This window comes from Cetorhinus maximus, chromosome 9, assembly GCF_964194155.1.
Source record: "Cetorhinus maximus chromosome 9, sCetMax3.hap1.1, whole genome shotgun sequence".
In the NCBI taxonomy this organism is placed as follows: Eukaryota; Metazoa; Chordata; class Chondrichthyes; order Lamniformes; family Cetorhinidae; genus Cetorhinus; species Cetorhinus maximus.
This window is the reverse complement of record NC_135887.1, coordinates 122,420,699-122,446,474: the sequence shown is the minus strand read 5'-3', so window position 1 is coordinate 122,446,474 and position 25,776 is coordinate 122,420,699. Positions and strand designations below refer to the sequence as shown.

General features: G+C 43.9%; 1 protein-coding gene and 1 non-coding gene across 8 annotated transcripts in view; both read left to right on the top strand.

Moving 5' to 3' along the window:
* The window catches only part of LOC144684987 (src substrate cortactin-like), an 84,595-nt gene that overhangs the window by 13,285 nt on the left and 45,534 nt on the right, over positions 1 to 25,776 (top strand). For 4 of the 7 annotated variants that reach the window (XM_078549488.1, XM_078549490.1, XM_078549489.1 and 1 more), the window contains exons 4-6: positions 9,582 to 9,711; positions 18,177 to 18,287; positions 23,227 to 23,281. In XM_078549488.1, coding sequence (XP_078405614.1) covers positions 9,582 to 9,711; positions 18,177 to 18,287; positions 23,227 to 23,281 — 296 coding nt within the window. Of the gene's footprint in view, positions 1 to 9,581; positions 9,712 to 18,176; positions 18,288 to 23,226; positions 23,282 to 24,105; positions 24,217 to 25,776 lie in introns of all 7 variants that reach the window. The other 3 variants (XM_078549487.1, XM_078549485.1, XM_078549484.1) reach the window with 1 other exon arrangement.
* Positions 13,901 to 14,035, top strand: LOC144685111 (U11 spliceosomal RNA). The gene has a single exon (XR_013577630.1). It is a non-coding gene; the product is annotated as a U11 spliceosomal RNA (small nuclear RNA).

Below are 25,776 nucleotides of genomic sequence, written 5' to 3'. Positions count from 1 at the left end.
AAGGACTTTTTGTGAATAATAGCGGGGGCAAGAAGAGCAATTTCAAATCCAAAGCCTTCAGCAGCTGGGGCACCGCTAACAGGCTGGTCAAGGACTTAGACTGTTGAGTAAGTAGCTCAGTGAATATTAATTGGTGTTTTAGTTAATTATGGCTTTGTGGTACTAATAATGCAAATAAACAATTGGAGCTAGACTTTCTGACTGGTGGGAGGGCCTCTCTGGCATGGCTGCTGAGTTGCTGCTGTGATCCTGGGTGAATTCCAGCCTTCTTGGAATCATTAGCATGAAGGGGGCGGGTTCTTCACTGTCATTGATCAGTTGTGTTGTGATGTGGCAGCCTTGAGGCAGGGAGCAAGGTTGTGGGAGAAATGGTTAAAAAAAACAGTGCAAACAACAAATGTTATGCTCTGTACAAAGTAGCACTCTGGCACCGCCCCCCCCGCCCCCCTCACCTGTGTCTCCAATTATAAAGAGTGCCTTGCATTCTTCCACTGACCGATATTTACAAGGCCCCCAAGCCTAACTGGCACACCTTGCATCCTGCATAGCTTGGGCCCCTGTGCCTGACTGCCTGCCGGGAGAAGAGGGGGGAATTTAGGGGTGAAATTGTATGTGTGTTTCTGAGCAAGTGTCTACCTGCATTCGCCCCAGATGTGCTGCACAATCAGTGGGAGCCAGGCAGAAACTCCTGTCCTTTTTAGCTCGTATGTATTAGATATTTTCTAACTTTGTATTGGTTGTCATGTGAATGAAAAAGTCCCATCAGCAGATTGTGTGGAAGCCAAGGGTGGTGTTATCAAAGGAGCTGCTGAGAAATCGGGAGGATACAATAATGGTAGACTTGGAATACGTAGATGCTCTGATTCATCAGGGTTCCTGTATTGGTTTGGCTGTTCCTCTCAACATGACTGAATCGAGCTTAGAACATTGAGGATTTTTCTTGGAATTTAATATGATATTACCAGGTACAGCCAGATATAGAATCGTAGATTGTACAACACAGGAGAAGGCCATTTGGCCCATTGTGCCTGTACCAGCTCTCTGAAAGTGCTATCAATTCGCTCCACTCCCCTGCGCTTTCCCCACAGCCCTGCAATTTTTGCTGTTTTTTTAAATTCATTCATGAGATGTAGGCTTTGCTGGCTGGCCCAGCATTTATTGCCCATCCCTAGTTGCCCTTGAGAAGGTGGTGGTGAGCTGCCTTCTTGAACCACTGCAGTCCCTGTGGTGTAGGTACACCCACAGTGCTGTTAGGAAGGGAGTTCCAGGATTTTGACCCAGCGGCAGTGAAGGAACTGCGATATATTTCCAAGTCAGGATGGTGAGTGACTTGGAGGGGAACTTCCAAGTGGTGGTATTCCCATCTATCTGCTGCCCTTGTCCTTCTAGGTGGTAGTGGTCGTGGGTTTGGAAGGTGCTGTCAAAGGAGCCTTGGTGAATTCCTGCAGTGCATCTTGTAGATGGTGTACACTGCTGCCACTGTGTGTCGGTGGTGGAGGGAGTGAATGTTTGTGGATGTGGTGCCAATCAAGTGGGCTGCTTTGTCAAGCTTCTTGAGTGTTGTGGGAGTTGCACTCATCCAGGCAAGGGGGAAGTATTTCATCACACTCCTGACTTATGCCTTGAACAGGCTTTAGGGAGTCAGGAGGTGAATTACTCGCTGCAGGCTTCCTAGCCTCTGACCTGCTCTTGAAGCCACAGTATTTATCTGGCTAGTCTAGTTCAGTTTCTGATCAATGGTAACCCCCAGAATGTTGTTAGTGGGGAATTCAGTGATGGTAATGCCATTGAACATCAGGGGGCGATGGTTGGTTTCTCTCTTGTTGGAGGTGGTCATTGCCTGACACTTGTGTGGTGTGAATGTTACTTGCCACTTGTCAGCCCAAGCCTGGATATTGCCCAGGTCTTGCTGCATTTGGGCAAGGACTTCAGTATCTGAGGAGTCGCGAATGGTGAACATTGTGCAATCATCAGCAAAGATCCGCACTTCTGACCTTACGATTGAAGGAAGGCCATTGATGGAGCAGCTGAAGATGTTTGGACTGAGGACACTACCCTGAGGAACTCCTGCAGTTATGTCCTGGAGCTGAGATGATTGATCTCCAACAACCACAAACATTTTCCGTTGTGCTAGGTATGACTCCAACCAGCGGCGAATTTTCCCCCTGATTCCCATTGACTCCAGTTTTGCTCGGGCCTCTTGATGCCACACTCAGTCAAATGTGGCCTTGATGTCAAGGGCAGTAACTCTCACCTCACCGTGGGAGTTCAGCTATTTTGTCCATGTTTGAACCAAGGCTGTAATGAGGTCAGGAGCTGAGTGGCCCTGGCGGAACCCAAAATGGGCATCAGTGAGCAGGTTATTGTTAAGCAAGTGCCGCTTGTAGCACTGTTGATGACCCCTTCCATTACTTTACTAATGTTACAGAGTAGACTGATGGGGTGGTAATTGGCTGGGTTGGAATTGTCCTTTTTGTGTACAGGACATACCTGGGCAATTTTCCACATAACCAGGTAGATGCCAGTGTTGTAGCTGTACTGGAACAGCTTGGCTAGGGATGCAGCAAGTTCTGGAGCACATATCTTCAGTACTATTTCTAGAATATTGTCAGGGCCCATAGCCTTTGCAGTATCCAGTGCCTTCAGACGTTTCTTGATATCAAGTGGAGTGAATTGGATTGGCTGAAGACTGGCATCTGTGAGGAGGCCACTCGGCACTTCTGGCTGAAGATTGTAGCGAATGCTTCAGCCTTATCTTTTGCGCTGCTGTGCTGGGCTCCCCCATCATTGAGGATGGGGATATTTGTGGCACCGCCGTCTCCAGTGAGTTGTTTAAATGTCCACCACCATTCACGACTGGATGTGGCAGGATTGCAGAGCTTAGATCTGATCCATTGGTTGTGGGATCACTTAGATCTGTCTATCACTTGCTACTTATGCTGTTTGGCACACAAGTTGTCCTGGTTTATAGCTTCACCAGGTTGACACTTCATTTTTAGGTATGCCTGGTGTTGATCCTGGCATGCCCTCCTGCACTCTTCATTGAACCAGGGTTGATCCCCTGGCTTGATGATAATGGTAGAGTGGGGGATATGCCGGGCCATGAGGTTACAGATTGTGTTCGAGTACAATTCTGCTGCTGCTGTTGGCCCACAGTGCCTCATGGATGCCCAGTCTTGGGTTGCTAGATCTGTTCGAAACCTATCCCGTTTAACACAGTGGTAGTGCCACACAACACGATGGAGGGTATCCTCAATGTGAAGGTGGGACTTCTTCTCCACAACGACTGTGTGGTGGTCATTCCTACTGATACTGTCATGGACAGATGCATCTGTGGCAGGCAGGTTGGTGAGGATGAGGTCAAGTATGTTTTTCCAGTTCCCGTTTGAAAGCTACCATTGAATCTGCTGCCCTTTCAGGCAGCACATTGCAGATCATAACCCTCGGAGTAAAACAATTTCTCCTTGTATGACCGCTGAGTGGTCTTTCTGTAAACTTCCTTACCTTAACAATATTTGTTCATACCATGAGGTGCTGCCATTGCTTGTAATTGGTTGCATTTGAACTCGATGTTTGATTTTTCTGCTTCACAAGCTCCCAGTGGTAACACTAGGATAGTCTGATTGGTGTGTGTCTTGTTTGCTTGTCAGTGCTGCCAAAGTAGGTAGGACCAACTTGCAGATTTGTTTTGGAAACAACAGTTTATAAAGTACCTCACAGTGCAGGTCTCTTTGTTACGCGCCCCCCTCCTCTGATTTCACCCCCCCAGCTCTTTCAGCCCTCTGCCACTCCGCCCAGTATGCACAGTCCACCCCTCCCCTCCACAGAAGACTTAGAAGGTTTTCTGAAAAGGAAATCATGTTTAACCAATTTATTGGAGTTCTTTGAAGAAGTAACGTGCACTGTGGATAAAGGGGAACTGATGGATGTACTCTACTGTACTTAGATTTCCAGAAGGCACTTGATAAGGTGCCACATCAAAGGTTATTGTGGAAACTAAAAGCTTATGGTGTAGAGGGTAACATATTGGCATGGATAGAAGGTTGGCTAGCTAACAGGAAGTGGAGAGTAGGCATAAATGTGTCATTTTCTGATTGGCAAGGTGTAATGAGCGGTATGCCCCAGGGATAAGCGCTGGAGCCTCAACTTTTTCCAGTTTATGTAAATGACTTAGATGAAGGGACTGAAGGTATGATTGCCAAATTTGCTAATGACACAAAGATAGGAAAGTAAATTGTGAAGAGGACGTAAGGAGGTATGGTGACTTAGGTTAAGTGAGTGGGCAAAGACCTGACAATGTGGGCAAATGTGAAATTGTCCATTTTGGCAGGAAGGATTAAAAAAAGAAGCATATTATCTGAATGGTGAGAGATTGCAGAGTTCTTGATGCAGAGGGATCTGAGTGTTCCAGTGCAGGAATCACAAAAGACTAGTATGCAGGTACAGCAAGTAATTAGGAAAGCTCATAGAATGTTATCGTTTATTGTGAGGGGAATTGAATACAAAAATAGGGAGGTTGTTTCATTTATATAGGGCATTGGTGAGACCACATCTGGAGTACTATGTACAGTATTGGTTGTCTTATTTAAGTAAGGATGTAAATATGTTGGAAGCCGTTCAGAGAAGGTTTACCAGACTAATACCTGGAATGGGCGAGTTGTCGTATGAGGAAATGTTGGACAGGTTAGGCTTGTATCCGCTGGAGCTTAGAAGAATAAGAGGCCACTTGATTGAAACATGTAAGATCCTGACATGTTTTTGATGAGTTTTCACATTATTCCACATCATACTGCTATCTCCTCAATCAGTCTCTCCCACTCCTACTCATCATTCGTATTTGAAACATTGAGCTTTTAGTCCTTATTAAATGGGATAATATTAAATGGGATAGCTTTGTTGTTGTTCAGTCTGGTTAGGATGGCAGAGTGTACATTGGGCAGATTCATGGATTTTTGTTGTAAATTAAAATGAGCTCACTTCTCAACTTCCCTCCCCAATTTGATGCATTTATTTTGAATAATGAAGACCTCTTGTGTGGTTAATAATGCTACAATGGAAGGCAATTGTCCCTGGCATATTGTGATAGTAAGTAGTTATGTGGCTTTCCAGATGTCCTGCTTAAGCCTGTACATTTTTTTCTATTCCTTTTTCCCTTGGGCATAGTAGTGTTTATTGATTGCTCAAGTTTGCTGTTTATTTAGCATGTTTGAGGTACACAAAACAGCCTTTTATAAAGGTGTTGCGGTGCTGACATTTAAATGGCTGTGCAAGAAAAACAGTCACCACCCTGAAAGCAGCAGGAGGGGGTGGGGGGGGAAAGGAGCTGTTTAATTATGCTGCTTCTGTGAGAATGTGCTGCGGCCTTGATTCCAGGCCTTAGTAGTAACTGCTGTGGAATTGGCCGCTGGAAGTACTGTCTGCCCTTTCTTTCTTTGTACCTGCTTGTTTCTCCTGCCCATTAGACTGGCCTCTCTCTCTCTCTCTCTCTCTCTCTGGTGCAGCACATGAGTTTTCCCATTATTCCACATCATACTGCTGTCTCCTCAATCAGTGCCAAGTTTGTGGAATCTCAGTCAGGAAGTGGCTGCGTGCCTTAAGATTAGGAAGTATCCTGTGATCACTGTTCCCTGGATGAGTGTTCTGTGCACTGAGTGGGAGGCCGAGTTTGTATTTTCAATATTACTCACACTTTATGCCCTGTTTAGAATTCTCCTGCAGTATAAGTTGAGGTAAAACTTTCCATCAGGGAAAGAATAGAACCAAAGACTTGCATTTCTGTAGCGCCTTTCACAAGCTCGGGATGCCCGTAAAATTTGATAACCAATGAAGTGTTTTTGAAGCATAGTCACTGTAGAGAATACTGCGGCCAATTTGTGCATAGGAAGGTCCCACAAAAAGCAATAAGACAAATGACCAGATTATCCATTTGTGATGTTGGTTGAGGGATAAATATTGAGCAGGACATTTTAAAATTTCCAGCTGAGTCAGTATAAGCTAAAGTTGTAAACATGTTTGCTGTGAATATCCTGTGAATCCTGGATTATAAACTGCTCTTGTATATTTAGAAGCTACATGAAGTGATTTAGATTCTGGATTTTACAGTACAACTGTATAGTGCATCAATGTTCTTGCCATATTCAAGCCTGCAGAAACTGGACAAATAACTGCAGTGTGTTAAGTCACAAGCTGATTTATGAATACTGTTACAATTGTGAGGCTTATAAGATTGAGTTCGAGGGTTGTATCTTTTGGTTTATAAGATTACTGTATTTTGGGGGCACGGGAGGTTTTGTGGCGAGTGGTGATGTCCCTACCTCGGAGTCAGAAGCTCCAGTTTCAAGTCCCACTCCAGGACTTGATGGCCACAGAAGCGATGTTCATAACGTGGCTGAACAGGTTGATTATCAGTCCGCAAATCCTTCCAATACGCCTGTGGCAGGCGGCAAGAGTGGGAGAGTCTCCTGGTCAGCCAGAACCCTCAGAAGGCAATGGTTAAACCACTGCCGTATGTTGCCAAGCATAACCATGGGCCAACATATGGAAGTCCATGGTCTCCAACTCCCTTTTGAGGGATGGTACCTGAAAAGAGAGAGAGTGATTTTGGGACTATAGCTTTAAATATAGTGTAGATGAAAGGAGTCATGTGACCAGTGCTGTCATGTGCCTGACAGTAAGCCTGGATGGCTAATTGTTAGAGAGCTGAGGAATACTAATTTTGTTTTATTGAGAAGGAGGTGCAAGATGTTTATACTTGGGGACAATTGCAGCAGTTTCTAAGTCTACAATGGGGTAGATTTTGAGTCGCCCAAAGTCCCAGAAAGGTGTTATAAACATTAAGCTGCAAACAGTTGTGCTGTAACCTATCCCTTTACTTCTAAGATGAAGGGAAGTTTGGATCAAAGAGAACTGATTAGACTTTCTAGTTAGATACAGAGCTAATATCTTCCTGTTGCCACGGGGAAGAGGGTAGAGGAAGCTATTTTGAGATGAGGTCACAGGTTTTCCTATAAACCCAAGCATATCACAGACAGCAGTAGCACTTTTGTCTTGGGTAGTCTGCAGCCATCTGAAAGGTGGAGCAAAAGATACTGTGTCATTCACCACACACAACACGGCTGGGAGCTTGCACTTGGATTGAAAACAGAGTTGCTGTTAAGGACACTGGAAGATTTACCTAACTTGGACCTAGAGGAAGAAATCTACAGTGTCACCCTCACAGTGAGAGATGGTCCTGGGATTAGCAGTTACCCGGTTTGGAAAGTGAAAAGGAAGCTGGGGGCAACTGTGAACTGTTGCAATGAAAACTTCAATTGTGTGTGGAGTGCATTGTGTGAAAAGAAAAAAGGAACCGTTTATTTTTGCAGCTTTAAAATATAAATTGTCTACGAAAAGAAAATAGTGTTTGGTCAACAGTGGGATTCTTTTAAAGTCATTTGTTACAGTAAATGTTTTAAAATGTGAAATCTTGATGTGTCACCCTTTCGGCTGTTAATTGAAGTTTGAATTTCCCTTTAAAAGTTATTCGTCTCTATGACGATTGTAACAACACCAAAGGTCATGTGGAATGTTACCCAGGTCTGTTGACACATACCAAGAGTGAAGTGGCAGCAAACTATGGCTACCCTTCAAAATATTCAATGTTGTATTCAGGGGGCATAAATAATTAAAAATCATGAAGGGTTTTGATGGAGTAAATAAGGAGAAACTGTTCTCACTGGCAGAATGATCAGTAACGGAGGAGAAAGATTCATGGTAATTGGCAAAAGAGCTGAGGTGAAATTGTGTTTTTGTGCAGGGAGTTTTTGAGATTTGGAATGAACTACCTGAAAGGGTGATGGAAGTAGATTCAATCGTAACTATCAAAAGAGAATTGAATAAATACTAGAAGGAGAACTGGGAAAGGGTGGGAATATGGGACGAATTATATATAGATGAGGTGAGAGTGGCTGCCCTTGCCATCAAGACAGCATTTGACCCAGTGTGGCATCAAACAGCCCTAGCAAAACTGGAATCAATGGGAATCAGGGGCAAAACTCTCCACTGGTCGGAGTCATACCTAGTGCAAAGGAAGGATGGTTATGGTTGTTGGAGGTCAATCATCTCAGTTCCAGGACCTCACTGCGGGAGTTCCTCAGGGTAGTGTCCTAGGCCCTACCATCATCGGCTTCATCAATGACCTTTCCATCTTAAGGTCAGAGGTGCGAATGTTCACTGATGATTGCGCAATGTGCAGCACCATTTGTGACGACTCAGGTATCGAAGCAGTCCATGTCCAAATGCAGTAAGACCTGGCCAATATCCAGGGTTAGGGTGACCAAGTGGCAAGTGACATTCATGCCACACAAGTGCCAGGCAATGACCATCTCCAACAAGAGGGAATCCAACCATCATCCTTAACATTAAATGGCATTGCCATCACTGAATCCCCCACTATCAACATCCTGGGGGTTACCATTGACCAGAAACTGAACTGGACTAGCCATATAAATATATACAACAGCAGGTCAGAGGCTAAGAACCCTGCAGTGAGTAACCCACCTCCTGACTCCCCAAAACCTGCCCACCATCTACAAGGCGCAAGTCAGGTATGTGAAGGAATACTTCCCACTTGTCTGGATGAGTGCAGTTCCAACAACACTCGAAGTTTGACACCATCCAGGAAAAAGCAGCCCATTTGATTGGCATCCCATCCACAAACATTCACTCCCTCCCCCACCCAAATAGTGTGTGCCATCTACACAATGCACTGCAGCAATACACCAAGGCTCCTTAGACAGCACCTTCCAAACCCATGACTGCTACCATCTCAAAGGACAAGGGCAGCAGGCGTATGGGAACATCACCACCTGAAAGTTGCCCTCCAAGCCACTCACCATCCTGACCTGGAAATATATCGTCGTTCCTTCACTGTTACTGGGTCAAAATTTTGGAACTCTGTCCCTAACAGCACTGTGGGTATCTCTACACCACATGGACTGCAGCAGTTCAAGAAGGCTGTTCCCCACCACCTTCTCAAGGGCAGTTAAGAACAGGCAATAAATGCTAGCCTAGCCAGTGATGCCCACATCCCATAAATTAATTTTAAAAAGTCAAAGAGCAGGCACAATGGACACATTTGGAGCTGTAAGATTCTATGATTGTACAATCTTTTTGTGATGGGGTGGAAGGGAAATAGCACAACATCTGTGCAGTTGGCTGCTCCTGGAGATGAAAAGTGAGATCAGTACTTAATGGAGTCTCTTTGATCTGTATATCACCCTCGTATATTCCACAGGGAAAGATCCATTTGACTGATGAGGAATTGAGAAAAGAAGCAGTGGAGTGGGAGAGAGGAGGAAGAAAGGTTATATTGGATAGATAACCTTTATTTGTCCACAAAATTGACTCACTCCCTTGATGGCACTGGGGTTAGGTAATTCTAATTCCTAGTTATTTCATATGTTTCCCACTGCAGTTTAAGTAGAACAAGGCGTTTTAGTGTGTAAATTGCTGAAAGGTTTGACATTTTCTGGCTCCCCTGTATCTTTTGTGATATTTATAACTCAACTATTTTCATCTCTGTCTCTCTTTTTCTCATCCAGCTTGCATGAGCTGAGGGAAAATGTGTCTCAGGAGCATAAATCTCTGAAACAGAAAGAATTAGCAGATGGTCCAAAGGCATCCCATGGATATGGAGGAAAATTTGGAGTCCAAGATGATCGTATGGATAAGGTAAGAAATATGCCATTTTTAAACAAGTATAAAAAGCCGTCATTGCTTTGAATTGTTTTTAATTGAAGAACTCGAGTAGTGATTATTTTAATCCTTCTAATTTGTAGTTGTCGACCCCTGCACTGACTTTTGCCCATGGATCTATGATTAACGATCCCCCTTTGAGAAGCTAACATATCTGCCACTTTAAGAATGTGGATTGCAGTGTTCAGAAGCCTCCGTGTCCATGGATCAGCACTGAAATTCCTTATTTGCTTTTGCAATTTTCTCCCGTCGTGTTTTTAAAAACCTTAAAATTAGCTGTTAGCGCCTTGTTCCGTTTTCTTTCATTTCTCTCATCACCCACGCCAAGAAATGTTTAAACACTCGATATTTGTCATAAGGAGCATGTGGTCGTGTGCTGTGATGTGAACTATGTGTCAGCAGTGGCTCAGTCACCAGCACGCTCACCTCTGAGTCAGAAGTTTGTGGGTTCAAGTCTCACTCCAGGATGTGAGCACGCAAATCTCGGCTGGCCCTCCAGTGCAGTATTGAGGGAGTGCTGACCTGTAGGTGTGCCGTCTTACAGATGATACGATAAACCGAGGCCCCTTTTTGCCCTCAGTTGGACGTAAAAGAACCTGTGGAATTATTTTGTCGAAGAACAGGGAAACCTACTGGCCAGTGGTTATCCCTCAAACAACATCATAAAAACAGACTGCCTTTTTGTTAACATATTGCTGTTTGTGGGAGCTTGCTGTGTGCCGATTGGCTGCTGCATTTCTACGTTACAGCAGGAACTAAGAAGTACTTCATTGGCTGTGAAGCATTTTGGGATGTCGGGTGGTCATGAAAATTACTATATAAATGCAAGTCTTTCTTTTGTGAATCTGATTTGCTTGTGTAAAGTGCTGTCAATCATTGTATTACAGCAGCAGCAGGAGAGGAAGTCTAAATGGTGGCCTCCCACAATAATATTTACTATGACTTGTCTGTGTTGACAAAGAAAACCATTAGAGTTACGCGACAATTAACAACGAACATAATTAGGCGATTAATCATAAGCCTCTTGCTCAGCTGCCCACATTGTAGCTCCTGTTATAAGTTTGTTGAACAAGAGCAAGTTTCCCAACATTGTGACTGTGGTTATGCTTCAGAAATTGGTTGTAAAGCATTTCGGAACAACCAGAGGGGGAGAAAGGCACTATATAAATGCTCCTTTTTCAGTGCTATGTGACTTCCTTTTTAAATTCGAGCTCTGTCGTGGTTGAAAATACAATGGAAAGATGTTCAGAAGTCTTGCCTCTCGAATAGTGAAGGAAAAATGGTGCGTTGTTATTGATGGATTAATATCAGGGAAGGTCAGACACCGGTGACTTAGACCCCGGATAAAAGTTCAAGGATTGAAACACTGCTTCCCAGCTCATTTAACAGAACATTTAACTTCACGCTCGCTTCAGATATTTAGTTACTATGGTCATTGATGTATCAATAAATATGACACACAGCAGCCAGTGGGCAATGAGTCATCCTCTTGTTTTCTAAAAACTACCAGAAAACATTAAAAGATTCAAGAGCAAGGTTGAACCTGTAACTGGTACAAATACTGAATTTCATACATTGGGCACTGGTTAGCCCTGAATTTGCATGTGGATAACTGCATTGAACAACTTCTTCAGTAGCGAACTGGCAAAGGGTTGGGTGGGAAGAAATCCTGTCTTGTCTAGATAGCAGTGATGTCGTTATTCCCACTCCTGCCTGCTCCCTGTTCTTCAACATGTGCACCAAATACAGTAAGGATGACCATGTCTATTCAGTGCTGTGGCCAAACTGCTGAACCACCCTGTAGTTTCTTAATAAATCAGTGATGGATCGGCCCCTGTGTTTCACTGTTCCTTGCCAATTCTCTCCACCACCCTGTGTGCTTTATAACTGGACAGATCTCTCCTAGGTATAAACCAGGTCAAGGCTAAAACGGGCAGGGGAGATTTTGCCAAACTGACCAGTGTAAGTTTTTAAGGATAGGGCTTGCATTGGTATTCACATTGGCTTGTTGCTGCTCCAGTGGTTTACCTGGAACTGGCTTTGATTCTGGTTCCTCCTTAATAAGTCCAGTGCAGTATGTTGCTGTTCTTCTGGACCCCCTTCAGCACCTTTTTTTTTAAGAATAATGAGACACACATGCAGGTTGAAGCCTGTTGCTCTTGGAGGGTAGCCAGGATTGGCAGGAGAGAGGAGATCTTCTGGCAGTGTAAAGCAGGCCAGAAATGAAATGGGCAGGAGAGGTCACTGTGAAATATAAATCACAATATAAAAGTTAGCACTTTGCCAGTATGCCTGAGTACTTCTGAATGTTGAGTTATGTTCAGTAAGTGACTATAAGCATAAGTGAGGGAGCATCCATGGTAGAAATGATGGTGTGTGTCCATGTCCCACTGTTTCAAACTCGAGTTTGTCTGTTAAAAACAGTTTTGGTGTCTAAGAATAGACATTTAGTGTAGTTTTACTTGTAAATGTTAACATTTTTAGCTTGAGGCTAGTTTGTGAGATTAAATAGCTGACTTTTCAAAGACTAACTGTATGGTATGGTTTAAAGCACATCAGGAATGTGTTTCTATGTCCATAGTTTTTAATATATATTTTGTAGAAAATCTGCAGTATACTAAGGATGTTGGATTAATTTTCAAATGGTATGCAATGACCCAAATATTGGTCCAATAACTAACATGGGAGCCAGATCTTGACTTCAGGTTAGTAATTTGAAAGAAAGACTTGCATTTATATAGGGCTCTTCATACCCACAGGATGTCCTAAAGGCAATGGAGTACTTTTGAAATGTAGTCACTGTTGTAATGTGGGTAAAGGAGCAGCCAATTTGGACACAGCAAGCAACGTGATAATGACCAACTAATCTGGTTTTAGTGAAGTTGATTGAGGGATAAATATTGGCCAAGTCACCAGGGATAACTCCGCTGCTTCCTCTTGGAAATAGTGCCATGGGATGGGATCTTTTACGTTCACCAGAGAGCATATATAGTGCTGTACTGGAGTCAGCCTCAGATTTTTGTGCTCCCCACAAACTTGTTGCTCCACTGTTGCATCAGACAGTAGCACAATGTAGGTTTGTGTTTGTCGTTGAGTTTTTTTTATTATGCAGTAGGGAAGATACAAAACTGAGACTAATGGTTTTCAGCAGGAAAAGGAAACAGCTGGGCAAATCGATTTGGGAAACTCTCAGACTTGGTTGGATTCATCCAGCATGCTTTGTGCTTGCTGACCGGTTTTCACTTTGGCAACGCCTCAATTTAAAAATTCTCATCCTTGTTTTCAAATCCCTCCATGGCTTCCCCTCCTACCTCCTGTAATCGCCTCCACCCCTACACCCATCTGAGATATCTGTGCCCCTCCAATTCTAGCCTACAGTGCATCCCTGATTTTCATCAGTCTATCATTGGTGGCCGTCTCTTCAGCTGCCAAGACCCCAAGCTATGGAAATTCTCCTCTAAACATATCTACCTCTCTCTCCTCCTCCAATATGCATCTTAAAACCTATCCCGTTGATAGAGCTTTTGTTTACCTGCTAATGTCTTCTCAAGCAGCTCGGAGCCAAATGTTGTTTGATAATTGCTCCTGTGAAACACCTGTTAAAGTGCTACATAAATGCAGGTTGTTGTTGAGCGCTTTGGCCGAATTTCAATGAAGCATTGACATTTGGGAACTACTTAATCACCTTTGCTTTCATTTCTCATATGATAGAGGCAAATTCGATTGTGGCTTTCAAAAGGGTATTGAATAATTATTTGAAGAGAAAAACAATTTGCAGGACTGTGGGGTAAAGGCAAGGCAGTGAGGCTAACTGAGCTGCTTTTGCAGAGGAGAAACATGGACATGATAGCCAGAATGACCTCCTTCTGTACTGTAAACGTTCTGTTTCTGTGATTCATAGTTAGAAATTACTGTTTTTAAACTTGATGGAGCAGAAAGGTGATTAATTGCCCGTGCTAAAATAACACATGTTTACATGAGCTTGAACCAAGCAGATGATTGATTGAACAGGAGGCAACTTCCCAATGATTAGCATTGTTCCACTGATTTTCTAAAGTGTGATCTGTGGGTCATCAGGAGTGAGGAGGTGAGCGGGCTCCAAATGAATGAATTGAATTTTATGTACAGCAGCTGCTTCAGCTTCAACAGTCTATGTGGATAGATCACAAAGGGTTTCTGCTGTGAATAGCACGTGGACGAGGCGCTTGCGCTTTATCCGTGCGGAATCGATATCGAGAGATTTCGGAAGCGCAATTTTTGTTTCTTGGAGCTGCTGGTGATTGTTTGTCTCGGCACTCCAAAAAAAAAGACCAGTGAGAGAAGATTAAAACAAAAGAAAATGCCGAGGGTGCTGGAAACACTCGGCAGGTCAGGCAGTGTTTTTGTGGAAAGATGCTCATTACCATTGCCTTTTTGTCATTTAATCACCTCCTATCTTCACCCTATCGCAGGCTTTATTCTTTTGCCATTTCCCTCTTCCACCCCCCTCTTCCACCCCCCCTCCCAACCAGGGTGCCCACTTTTTTTCCAGGCTCTGCATTTGCTTAAAAGCTGTTCACCTCTAACATTTTGCAGTTCTGTCGGGAGGTCATTGACCTGAAACTCTTTTTTTCTCTCTCCACAAATACTGCCTGAGCTGCTGAGCGTTTTCAGCATTCTGTTTTTATTTGAAGTGAAGATTAAACTCCCTTTTACAGCGAATGAGATGAAGGGGCCAAAGTGCTATTCGAGAACATGGGCCAAATTGTTCACGTTAACAGCATCGCCTACAGCACAGAATCCGGCCATTCATCCCAACTGGTCAATGCTGCTGTTTATGCTCCACACAAGCCTCCTCCCACCCTCATTTACTTCTCACTCAGCATAACCTTCCATTCCATTCTCCCTCATGTTTATTCAGCTCCCTTTTTAATGCATCTGTTATTCGGCCCAACTATTCATTTTGCTTTGCAAGTTCCATATTCCCAACACAGTCTGGGTAACAAACGTTTCTCCTGAATGTCCTATTGCATTTATTAGTGGCTATCTTATATTTATGGCCTCTAGTTCTGGTCTCCCCCACAAGTGGAAATACCTTCTCTACATCTAACCTATGAACCCCTTCATAAATGTATGGACCTCTATTCAGTCACCCCTTAGCTTTCCCTTTTCGAGAATAAAGGACCCCAGCCAATTCAGCCCTTCTGGATAGGCATAACCGCCACGATGCAGCATCTTTCCACTCACAACGTGATGGCCTGTGAATTGGTCAGTCCTTGAATTTAGTCAGAACAAAACTCCTATCAACCCACACCTGTTCAGCCAAATATATCAGCCCACACCTGGTCACCTCCCGTATATGTTGAAGGAGAGACTCTGGAATCTGTCGAGCATGTCCCACACCTTGGCAGCCACCGCTTGCAAAAGGCCACCATTGACGAGGAGATCCAACACTGGATCAGCTGTCCCAGATGATCCTCCTACAAACTACGGAAGGATTGTCAACAGAAGTCCAGCGCAGTTATCGTCACCATGCTCCTGAATTGGAGTTGAGACCCGGACTATGTATCGGCGGCAAACGCTAGAGAAATTCCATCAACAGTGCCTCCGCCGCATCCTCCAGATTCAACGTGAGGACCGTCGAACAAGCTCTAGTGCCCTTCTTGATGCCAGCTCCACAAGCATTCAGGCAAAAGTCCTCCACAATCAAATGAAAACAGGAAGTGCTGGAAACACGCAGCATCTGTGAAGAGAGAAACCGTTAATGTTACCGTTAATGTTTGAAGTCCAATATGACTGTTCTTCAAAACGGTAAAATCCTACAAAACTCCAACGGAATCGTTTTTGATGGAGTGGGCACTGTTTCCGGGTGCCTGAAAGCTACTTCCCATGCCAGGTCCTGTTCTCTCACCTCTTAAATGGCCATTGTTCCTGGGGAGAACAAAGAAAACACTTCAAAAACACTCTGAAGCTCTCTCGAAGCTGTTGTTCAGAATGGAGACAACTTGCCCATCAAGCCAGATCACGCTTTGACTCCCAATGTCTTAATAATGAGGCAGAGAAAGGAAGCAAATCCTGCACTCCGGTTCTCACTGCCCTGTTGGGCATCCTTCCCCCATGTGCCTAAAGATCTGTGGGTCAAGGATCGGCCTGTTCAGTCACATGAGGACCCACGGCAGAAACTCGTGACCCCTAAGTAGACGTCCCCCTTGAATCTAGGGGAAGCCAGTGACGAATCGGTGTGAACCATTGGGAAGAGGTTTGCAGCTTTGGAGAAAATGTTTACTTTTGCAGGGGAAACCGAAAATAGAGGCTGTAACTGTAAGATAGTCAGTAATAAACCCAATAGGGCCTTCAGGAGAAACTTCTTTACTCAGAGCGGTAAGAATATGGAACTGCCACAATAAGTAGCTGAGGTAAATATTTAAGGGCAGACTAGATAAACACATGAGGGAGAAAGGGTAAGGATGTGTTGATGGTGTTAGGGCTAGGAGGAGGCTAGTGTGGAGCGTAAGTGCCAGAATGGACCAGTTGGGCCAAATGGCCTGTTCCTGTGCTTTAGATTCAATGTGATTGCAGTTCATCTTGCAAGTTTTAAAGACTGCAGACCAGACACGCTGACACTGCCCTTTTGTAACCAAGCAAATATTCCAGCATGCTGGTGATTCATGAATGATCCTTATTGTTCCAACTGTGAAAATATTTGAAAATCTGATTCAGCCTGTGCTTCTGTGTTAGTGTGTCTGTTATGAATTTAAGTAAGTGAACGGAGCCTTGTTTATCTTTAATTCCATTTTCTAATCAGCATCGCAAAGTAACGGAAACTTTCTAACCTCCTCTGCTGTTTTTAGAAGTTGGAGTAAGTTTTTACTGCAACTGTAGCCTGTTTTTAACAGTACAGTGTCTCACTTCATCTCAACAATGGTGCAAATTGAAGCCAGCGATCTGCTGTGTAATATGTGGCTCATATCCTGCTAGTGACTTGAACCAGTTTAACCCTGAAATATAGCTGGGGTAACTAAGACTCGGTTGTTTGTAAAACTGATGCATGATAATTGCTAACAGATGCAGGGTCAAAGAGTTGTGTTGGGTTTATCCACATTGCCTTTTAGTAGTTCTGCAAAAAAAGTTAAACCAATGTGATTGCTAATAAAAACAGAAAACGTTGGAAATGCCCAACAGGTCTGGCAGCATCTGTGGAGTGAGAAATGGAGTTAACATTTCAGTTGATGACTCTGTCAGAATTGTTCTGATCAACCCAAAACGTTAACTCTATTTCTCTCTCCACAGATGCTGCCAGAACTGCTGAGCGTTTCCAACATTTTCTGTTTTTGTTTCAGATTTGCAGCACTCTCAGTATTTTGCTGCTGTAATCTGACTGCCAAACTCATCAGAAGCCCACAGTTGGAAGCCTAAATGTTTGGAATGTGTGTGTGTGTCAACATCCTTGGTGTTACCATTGACCAGAAACTGAACTGGACCAGCCACATATATACTGTGGCTGCAAAGACAGGTCAGAGGCTAGGAATCCTGCGGCAAGTAACTCACCACCTGACTCCCCAAAGCCTGTCCACCATCTACAAGGCACAAGTCAGGAGTGTGATGGAATACTCCCCACTTTCCTGGATGAGTGCAGCTCCAATTACACTCGAAGCTTGATCCCATCCAGGATAAAGCAATCCGCTTGATTGGCACATCTTCCATAAATATTCACTCCCTCCTTCACCAACGCACAGAGGCAGCAGCGTTTACCATCTACAAGATGCACTGCAGAAACTCACCAAGGCTCCTTAGACAGCACCTTCCAAACTACCGTCTGGAAGGAAAAGGGCAGCAGACACATGGGAACACCACCACCTGGAAGTTCCCCTCCAAGCCACTGACCGTCCTGACTTGGAAATATATCGCCGTTCCTTCACTGTCACTGGGTTCAAGAAGGAAGCTTACCCCGCACCCCCCGCCCCCCCAAGGGCAGTTGGGGATGGGCAATATATGCTGGCCTAGCCAGTGAAGGCCACATCCTGCAAATTAATAAAAAGTAGTGTACAGTTGTTTTCTGTGTCAATGTCAATATCAATATATTATTTGACCCTTCCAATTGTTTTTAAGCCAACAGATCTGTTCCTCTATTGAGGTTGAGTGGCGATACAATTCTGACATAATGCCAAACTGTGCTACTAAGATGTTTCTGAAATTCTGTTGATAAGAGTTGAACTTCTTGTGGTTTTACTGAATAATCTGGATATTTGCATGTGGTCTAGAAGAAATAGGACAATCCTGAAAAGGGCCATAGTTTTAAAAGGCTGTATTAATTTATGTCTTGCTCGACAATGGGTGAATGCCGAATGAGGGTGACTGAGTGACAGACTGGTTTAAATTTGGTTCTTCTTGAAAGGCAACACGTGACCTTTTACGGCTTTGAAATGTTATCGTTTTAATGCATGATTCTCTCATCTTTCCAGTCAGCTGTTGGACATGAATATGTTGCTAAACTCTCCAAACACTGCTCTCAAACTGATTCTGTAAAGGGATTTGGTGGAAAGTTCGGTGTACAGAAGGACAGGGTCGATAAGGCAAGTACTGAAGCTGCAGGCATTCAGCCACGTTGACTGCACATGTGTGCCAGCGTTTCACTTTACACACTGCCCATGGGGCCACTTGATACACCTCTGTTAAAAGTTACAGAGTGGCTAAACCGCCAGTTCATATATTCACATTCTTTGAATTTGCAGTAAATGTGTAGTCACCTCGTGGATTCTTTGGATCAAAAAATTTGTTTGCTTCCCCAGTGACTCAAGACGGTCTGTACTGATTGAACAGCTGAACCTTACAGACCAGGCCTCTGTGTGTGTGTGTGGTGTGTGGTGTGTGTGTGTGTGTGTGTGTGTGTGTGTGTGTGTGTGGATTTCAACTGAAAGAAGTTTCAGGTCATGCCTCCCTTCCCCTTTTACCTTTTTTTAAATTCATTCATGGGATGTATGCTTCGCTGGCTGGGCCAGCATTTATTGCCCATCCCGAATTGCCCATGGTTTGCAGCAGTTCAAGAAGGCAGCTCACCACCACCTTCTCAAGGGCAACTGGGGATGGGCAATAAATGGTGGCCCAGCCAGCAAAGCCCACATCCCATGAATGAATAAAAAAAGACACCCTATTTTCGAATACTAACCACAGAAAGCATGGAAAATAGGAGCAGGAGATGGCCATTCGGCCCTTCGAGCCTGCTCCACCATTCATCATGATCATGGCTGATCATCCAACTCAATAGCCTCCTCCTGCTTTCTCCCCATATCCTTTGATCCCTTTTGCCCCAAGAGCTATATCTAGCTCCTTCTTGAAAACATACAATGTTTTGGCCTCAACTACTTTCCGTGGTAGTGAATTCCACAGGCTCACCACTCTCTGGGTGAAGAAATTTCTCCTCATCTCAGTCCTAAGTGGTCTACCCTGTACCTTCAGACTGTGACCCCTGGTTCTGGACTCCCCCACCATCGGGAACATCCTTCCTGCATCTACCCTGTCTAGCCCTGTTAGAATTTTATAGGTTTCTATGAGATCCCCCCTCATTCTTCTGAACTCCAGTGAATATAATCCTAACCGACTCAATCTCTCCTCATTCCTGCTATTCCAGGAATCAGTCTGGTAAACCTTCGCTGCACTCCCTCTGTAGCAAGAACATCCTTCCTCAGATGAGACGACCAAAACTGCACACAATATTCCAGGTGTGGTCTCACCAAGGCCCTGTGTAATTGCAGCAAGACATCCCTGCTCCTGTACTCGAATCCTCTTGCTATGAAGGCCAACATACCATTTGCCTTCTTTACCGCCTGCTGTACCTGCATGCTAACCTTCAGCGAGTGGTGTACGAGGACACCCAGGTCTCGTTGCACATTCCCCTCTCTCAATTTATAATCATTCGGATAATAATCTGCCTTCTGTTTTTGCTACCTCACATTTATCCACATTATACTGCATCTGCCCACTTACTCAACTTGTCCAAATCACACTGAAGCATCTCTGCATCCTCCTCACAGCTCACCCTCCCACCCAGCTTTGTGTCATCTGCAAATTTGGAGATATTGCATTTAGTTCCCTCATCTAAATCATTAATATATATTGTGAATAGCTGGGGTCCCAGCACCAATCCCTGCGGTACCCCAATAGTCACTGCCTGCCATTCGGAAAAAGACCCGTTTATTCCTACTCTTTGTTTCCTGCCTGCCAACCAATTTTCTATCCATCTCAATACACTACCCCTAATCCTATGCGCTTTAATTTTACACACTAATCTCTTATGTGGGACTTTGTCGAAAGCCTTCTGAAAGTCCAAATAAACCACATCCACTGGCTCCCCCTCATCAACTCTACTAGTTACACCCTCAGAAATTCCAGTAGATTTGTCAAGCATGATTTCCCTGACTCTGTCCAATTCTGCCACTGTTTTCCAAGTGCTCAGCTATTAAATCTTTTATAATGGACTCTAGAATTTTTCTCCACTACCGACGTCAGGCTGACTGGTCTATAATTCCCTGTTTTCTCTCTACCTCCCTTTTTAAATAGTGGGGTTACATTAGCTATCCTCCAATCTGTAGGAACTGTTCCAGAGTCTATAGAATCTTGGAAAATGACACTAATGCATCCACTATTTCTAGGGCAACTCCACCGCCTTTTCCTTTTTGTCTGTCCTTTCTAAATACCGAATACCCCTGGATGTTCAGTTCCCATCCCTGGTCACCCTGCAGCCATATCTCCGTAATCCAGATTATATCATAATTGTTTACATCTTTTTGCGCAGTTAATTCATCCACTTTATTGCGAATGCTCCTCACATTAAGGCACAAAGCCTTAAGGCTTGTCTTTTTAACATTACTTGTCCCGTCCCCACTATTTTTCACTGAGGCCCTGTTTGATTCTTGCCCTTGATTTCTCTGCCTATCACTTTTTTCTTACTCCCCTTTTCTGTCTTTTGTTCTTGCCCTTGATTCCCCCACCTTTGACTCCTTGCATAGGTTCCCATCCCCCTAGTTTAAACCCTTCTCAACCGCTCTAGAAAATATTCCCCCTAGGACATCAGTCCTGGTCCTGCCCAGGTGTAACCAATCCAATTTGTACTGGTCCCACCTCCCCCAGAACCAGTCTCAATGTCCCAGGAATCTGAAACCCTCCCCCTCACACCATCTCTTCAGCCACATATTCATCCGATACATCGTGCTATTTCTACTCTGACTAGCATGTGGCAGTGGCAGTAATCCTGAGATCACTACCTTTTGAGGTCCTACTTTTCAACTTACTTCCTAACTCCGTATATTCTGCTTTTAGGACCTCATCCTTTTTTTTTTTAACCTATGTCGTTTGTACCAACGTGTACCACAACCACCATCAGAATGTCCTGCAGCTGCTCCGAGACATCCTTGACCCTAGCACCAGGGAGGCAACATACCATCCTGGAGTCTCGTTTGCGGCCACAGAAACGCCTATCTATTCCCCCTGTTGCATTCCCACACTTTTTACTCCTCCCCTGTGCAACAGAGCCAACCATGGTGCAACGAATTTGACTGTTGCTGCTTTCCCCTGAATATTATGCCAGTGCTTGCTGTCAAGATTTAACACGTGGCTAATGACCAGTTAAGCAAGGCGCAGGAGGGAAATGCATTAGCTGAGCAAGGCTGCAGGGAACTGTTGAAGTTTTCAGAAAAGGAGGGGAGAAAATGAGCAAGATTGTGGCTTTGGGAATGGGCTGGGCGGGAGCTTGTAACAGGCGATGTGTTCACCATCTTTCTTTTGGTACTTCAGATAACCTTGTTCCTCAAATAAATATGCAAGCATAGTGCTTCTTCCGCAGAAAGAAGCCTGTTTAAAATAGATTCCGCTGCGAAATTCAGTAAAGGTGGCTCACGAATCTTGGTCTCTGTGCGCAGATATTACTTGCCTGCATTTTTATTTAGTGGAAATATTTGCTTGACCTTGGCAGTGTAAGATATTCTGAAAGGAGTGAAATAGTACAAGGCCAAGGGGCCATGGGAAGGAAAGAGCAGCAGAAAGATCAGTAAAGTGGAGGGAAAATAGGATTGATTGTCCTGAGTTTCCCTCCTCCAGCCTATTAACCTGAAGCTCTGCAGGAACAGTGTGCTCAATATGTTCTATACTAGTAGCTGCTTCTTGGGGACTGCAGATTGGGACATAGGAACAGAAGAAGTCCATTCAGCCCATCGAGCCTGCTCCGCCATTCAATACGATCACGGCTGATCGAACACTTCAATGTCTTTCACCCATAACCCTTTACATTATTGTTAATCAGAAGCCTGGCAGCTGATCTCTATTCTTACAGCACTTAAAAAAAAACATGGGGGTGGGAGCTTAAAAAAAAAGACGCGGAATCCTCACTTTGCTCTTCACCTTACCCTCCCCTTCCCCGAGTCCCCAATGGACTATTTAGTTACAATGGTTTGCACCCAAAGTGTGTTGTCGTTCTCTCTAGGCACCAATGCCCTGAGGTACCCAGTTGATGCCTAACCCAGAGAATGGAACGGAACACTGGGAAAACTGCTTCCTTTTGATTTGTTCAGTTGTGCTCCCCTCTCATTCAGGCTTGGCCCGTACCCTCCAACTTCACCCCTCTTTCCGTCACCCCCTTGCCTGCCCCCCCACCCCCGCAAAACCTGCACCTCATCCCGCCCTTTTTTTTTTGAACTTTGCATTCTAATCCTAAGCCAGAAAGAGACTTGCCACAGTGTTAGTTTATGAATTGGCTTTGGCTGTAAGTATTTTGAGTGTGACCAGAGAAAGGAGGAAATGTGAAACCATCATCCTTCCCTTGGGTTCAGATGGTGGAGGTTGGCTGAAATAAAACTCCGGTGCATATTCAGATAAAAGTGACTTTTGCTTTGGGAGCTTTGTGTTTTATGTAGGTGTTAATTGAAAACGGCTAATTTTATTACTGTCAAATATTATGCTTTTGCTGAATATTGTACTAAAGCTCATTTGTAAAATTATTGGATGTTTTCTGTGCAGATCGAAGGTCTTGTTTCTGCTCTGGCCAAATTATTATTGCCGTTTGTGGTATTGATCCTGATTAGCAATGTTTGAACACCGCCTGCCCTGTTTCTTCTCTCTTAACCCCTTTACCCCTTTCCCTCAGCCCCCTCCCACCCCAACCAGTTTTTTTTCTCCCACTATTGTCCTCTGGGATTGTCTCAAATCCTTTTTTTTCCCGCTGAACTTTGTTTCCAAAGTGGCGCTACAGTAGAATTTACAATGTTTACCCACCTTGAGGTTTCGGCTCCCTTGCACTTCTTATTCCTGAAAGATTGTGACTAAATTTCTCTGGCTGCCGCGCAGCGTTACACTGGTGACCAAATTGCAGCGGCTTTTCAGAAGAAGCCTGAAGTATTTCACGGGCAATAACCTGAGCAATATGTCACACTGACTCCTAAACCTCAATTCTCAGAGATTACTTTTTTCAGATGCACAATCCATGTGAACGTTGCATCAACAAATGTTTTCTAACTCTTACAGTCTGCTGTGGGCTTTGAATATGAAGGCAAGACTGCCAAGCACGCGTCACAAAAAGGTACAGCGCTTTCAACAGTTGAATTTTAGAGGGAATAACTGATGATAATGACGTGGATGTGATGTTCAAATTGGAGTTCTACTTGTATAACCTTGGTTGAATTTTGTCTTCTTATAAAAATAGGTATTTCGCTTTATTGGCAATGGGTCGGACAGCCTCCTTCTGTGCTTATCTGTCTATGATTATCCCTTTTGAACCCCCTGCTTTCCCCCCCCCCCCAGAAGCCTTGCGTCGACTCTTGTGTGTCTGCACCTGGAGTTATATGGGATGCCCAGTGAGCCACTACCAGATTATTGAACTGGAATCTTAGCTGCCTCCCCATTTTAGTTAATCTCTTCCAACTCGAACCCAATACTTTGATTTTATTTTTAATCAGTTGTAAAATGAACGTCATATTTCACTGAAAAAGGATGAAAACAGTTTAAACACTGTTTAAAATGATGTTGATATTAAATGATATTGATTGATCTGTTACCCCTATCTCCCGATTTTGCTAGAAATATACTTTTGCCCTTGGCAGTGAAAATTAAAGCAAATTTGAATCTTTAGCAATGCATATTTACAGCAAACCCTGGGTAGTTTGCCCCACTATAGAGGTATCTTCCACTAGGTTTTTTCAGGTGTGTTTTAAGACCATTAAAGCTCACCCTCCTGCTTATTGTGTTTTCACTACAATACCTGAATAAAATGCACTTGTTTTCTCTGGTACTGCTTCATACCTGGACTGCTTCCGGTTGCTAAATCAAGGGCCTTTGCATTTCTGCCGCTATCAGAGGTGTTGCATGCTGCGTTTGTTGATGCTTTTGCTATCTTGAATTATTCAGACTACAGTACTGGTTTTGGGGGGAAGTATGGAGTGCAAGCAGACCGAGTGGACAAGAGCGCCCTAGGCTTCGATTACCAGAGCAAAACTGAGGTTCACGAGTCCCAGAGAGGTGTGTCATTTTTTGCTTTCTCTTGGGTTTCACTTCTCCCTCCAGGAAGTAAAGGAGGCGGTGGGTGTGGTTTTCAGTCAAGTGCGCTGGAGCAGTTTTGTGTGTGTGTGTGAGATGGGGGGCCGCCTTGGTGGGGATTTGCTTCCAATTTGATTTATTTTCTCTCCGCACCCTGAACATTTCCTGTCGCAATCTGCTGAAATTCCGGGCAGCTGGCTCTATCAGTTTGGTTTCTGTGAATCTCTTGGAAACTTTTCAATATCTAGAGGCATTTCGTTCAGATTTTGGTTCGAGACTATGTTGTCTCTAATTGGTGAATGATATTGCGAAACAAGGCAATGTTTACAGTGACCAGGCTGGTGCCTGTGCAGAAACGGATCCTGTTACAACGATGGCAGATGTCTGCCTTGTAAATCCAGGGTTGGAACCCAATCTAATTCTGGAATGCAGTTGAGCAAGACTCCATGGATGTCCCAATCCATATAATTCTGATAAGTCATCAACCTCAGACTTTAACTCTGTTTTTCTCTCCACAGGTGTTACCTGACATGTTGAGTGGCTCCAGCATTTCCTGTTTTAATTTCAGATTTCCAAAGTTTAAGGTTTTTTTTGCCTCTGCATCCATGGAATTTCCCATCACTTTGGAGCAGTACTTTACACTTGTGTGCATCACATTTCACACATCATTGCTTTGCCTATCCGTGTGTTTTATTCAACTCCTCCGTTACCTGACTTCTGAGGTGCATTCTTCGTTTTCCTCCGTGCTCAGTCTGCATTGCGTTTCTGATTCAATGTCACTGATGTATATTAGGAATATCAGTGGTTCCACTCAGTATTTCACCCCTACCCAAGCCTAACAGGACTCTAACGACTACCCTATCCTGCAGCCATTTATTTTTTAATCCATTCCCAGGTTTCAGTAATGAACAAACTAGAAAAGAACAAATTCCAAATATGATTTGTATCCACTGACCTTTTTCATCCATTATCTCAGCTTCCAATCATACAAACATTGCCAGGTTAAAGGGAACAACCAGGGAACTTTACTATTTAACTTACTATTTACTGCTGCATTACTATTGATATAAAGTTAGACCAATATTGATGCAGCCCCCTTCTCAAATTAAATTAAATGTTTCTGTAATAGGTCAACAATAATAAAGCTCACCTGTTCCGATGGCAAAGATAAAAATCATTATTTCATAGTTTTGACATGACTTTTATCACTCCTTAGGCAATGGGAAGAAGCTCCTATCTATCGGAGGTTTCATTGTTTTATTGGTTACGAGCATTGGCCTTCTGTTGAGACAATGGTTTGTTTACTGTGAAGTGATTAGGTAGCTCTGCCCATATTAACGTCATGAACTCTCTCCTCCATCCCCACCCCCTTTCCGATCCCCCGCTTTTTTTTCCCCAATAAATTATATAGATTTTTCTTTTCCCATCTATTTCCATTATTTTTAAATGTATTTCCATCCATTGTTTTATCTCTGCCGTTTAGCCTATTTCGATTCCTTCACCCCACCCCACCCCCACTAGGGCTATCTGTACATTGCTTGT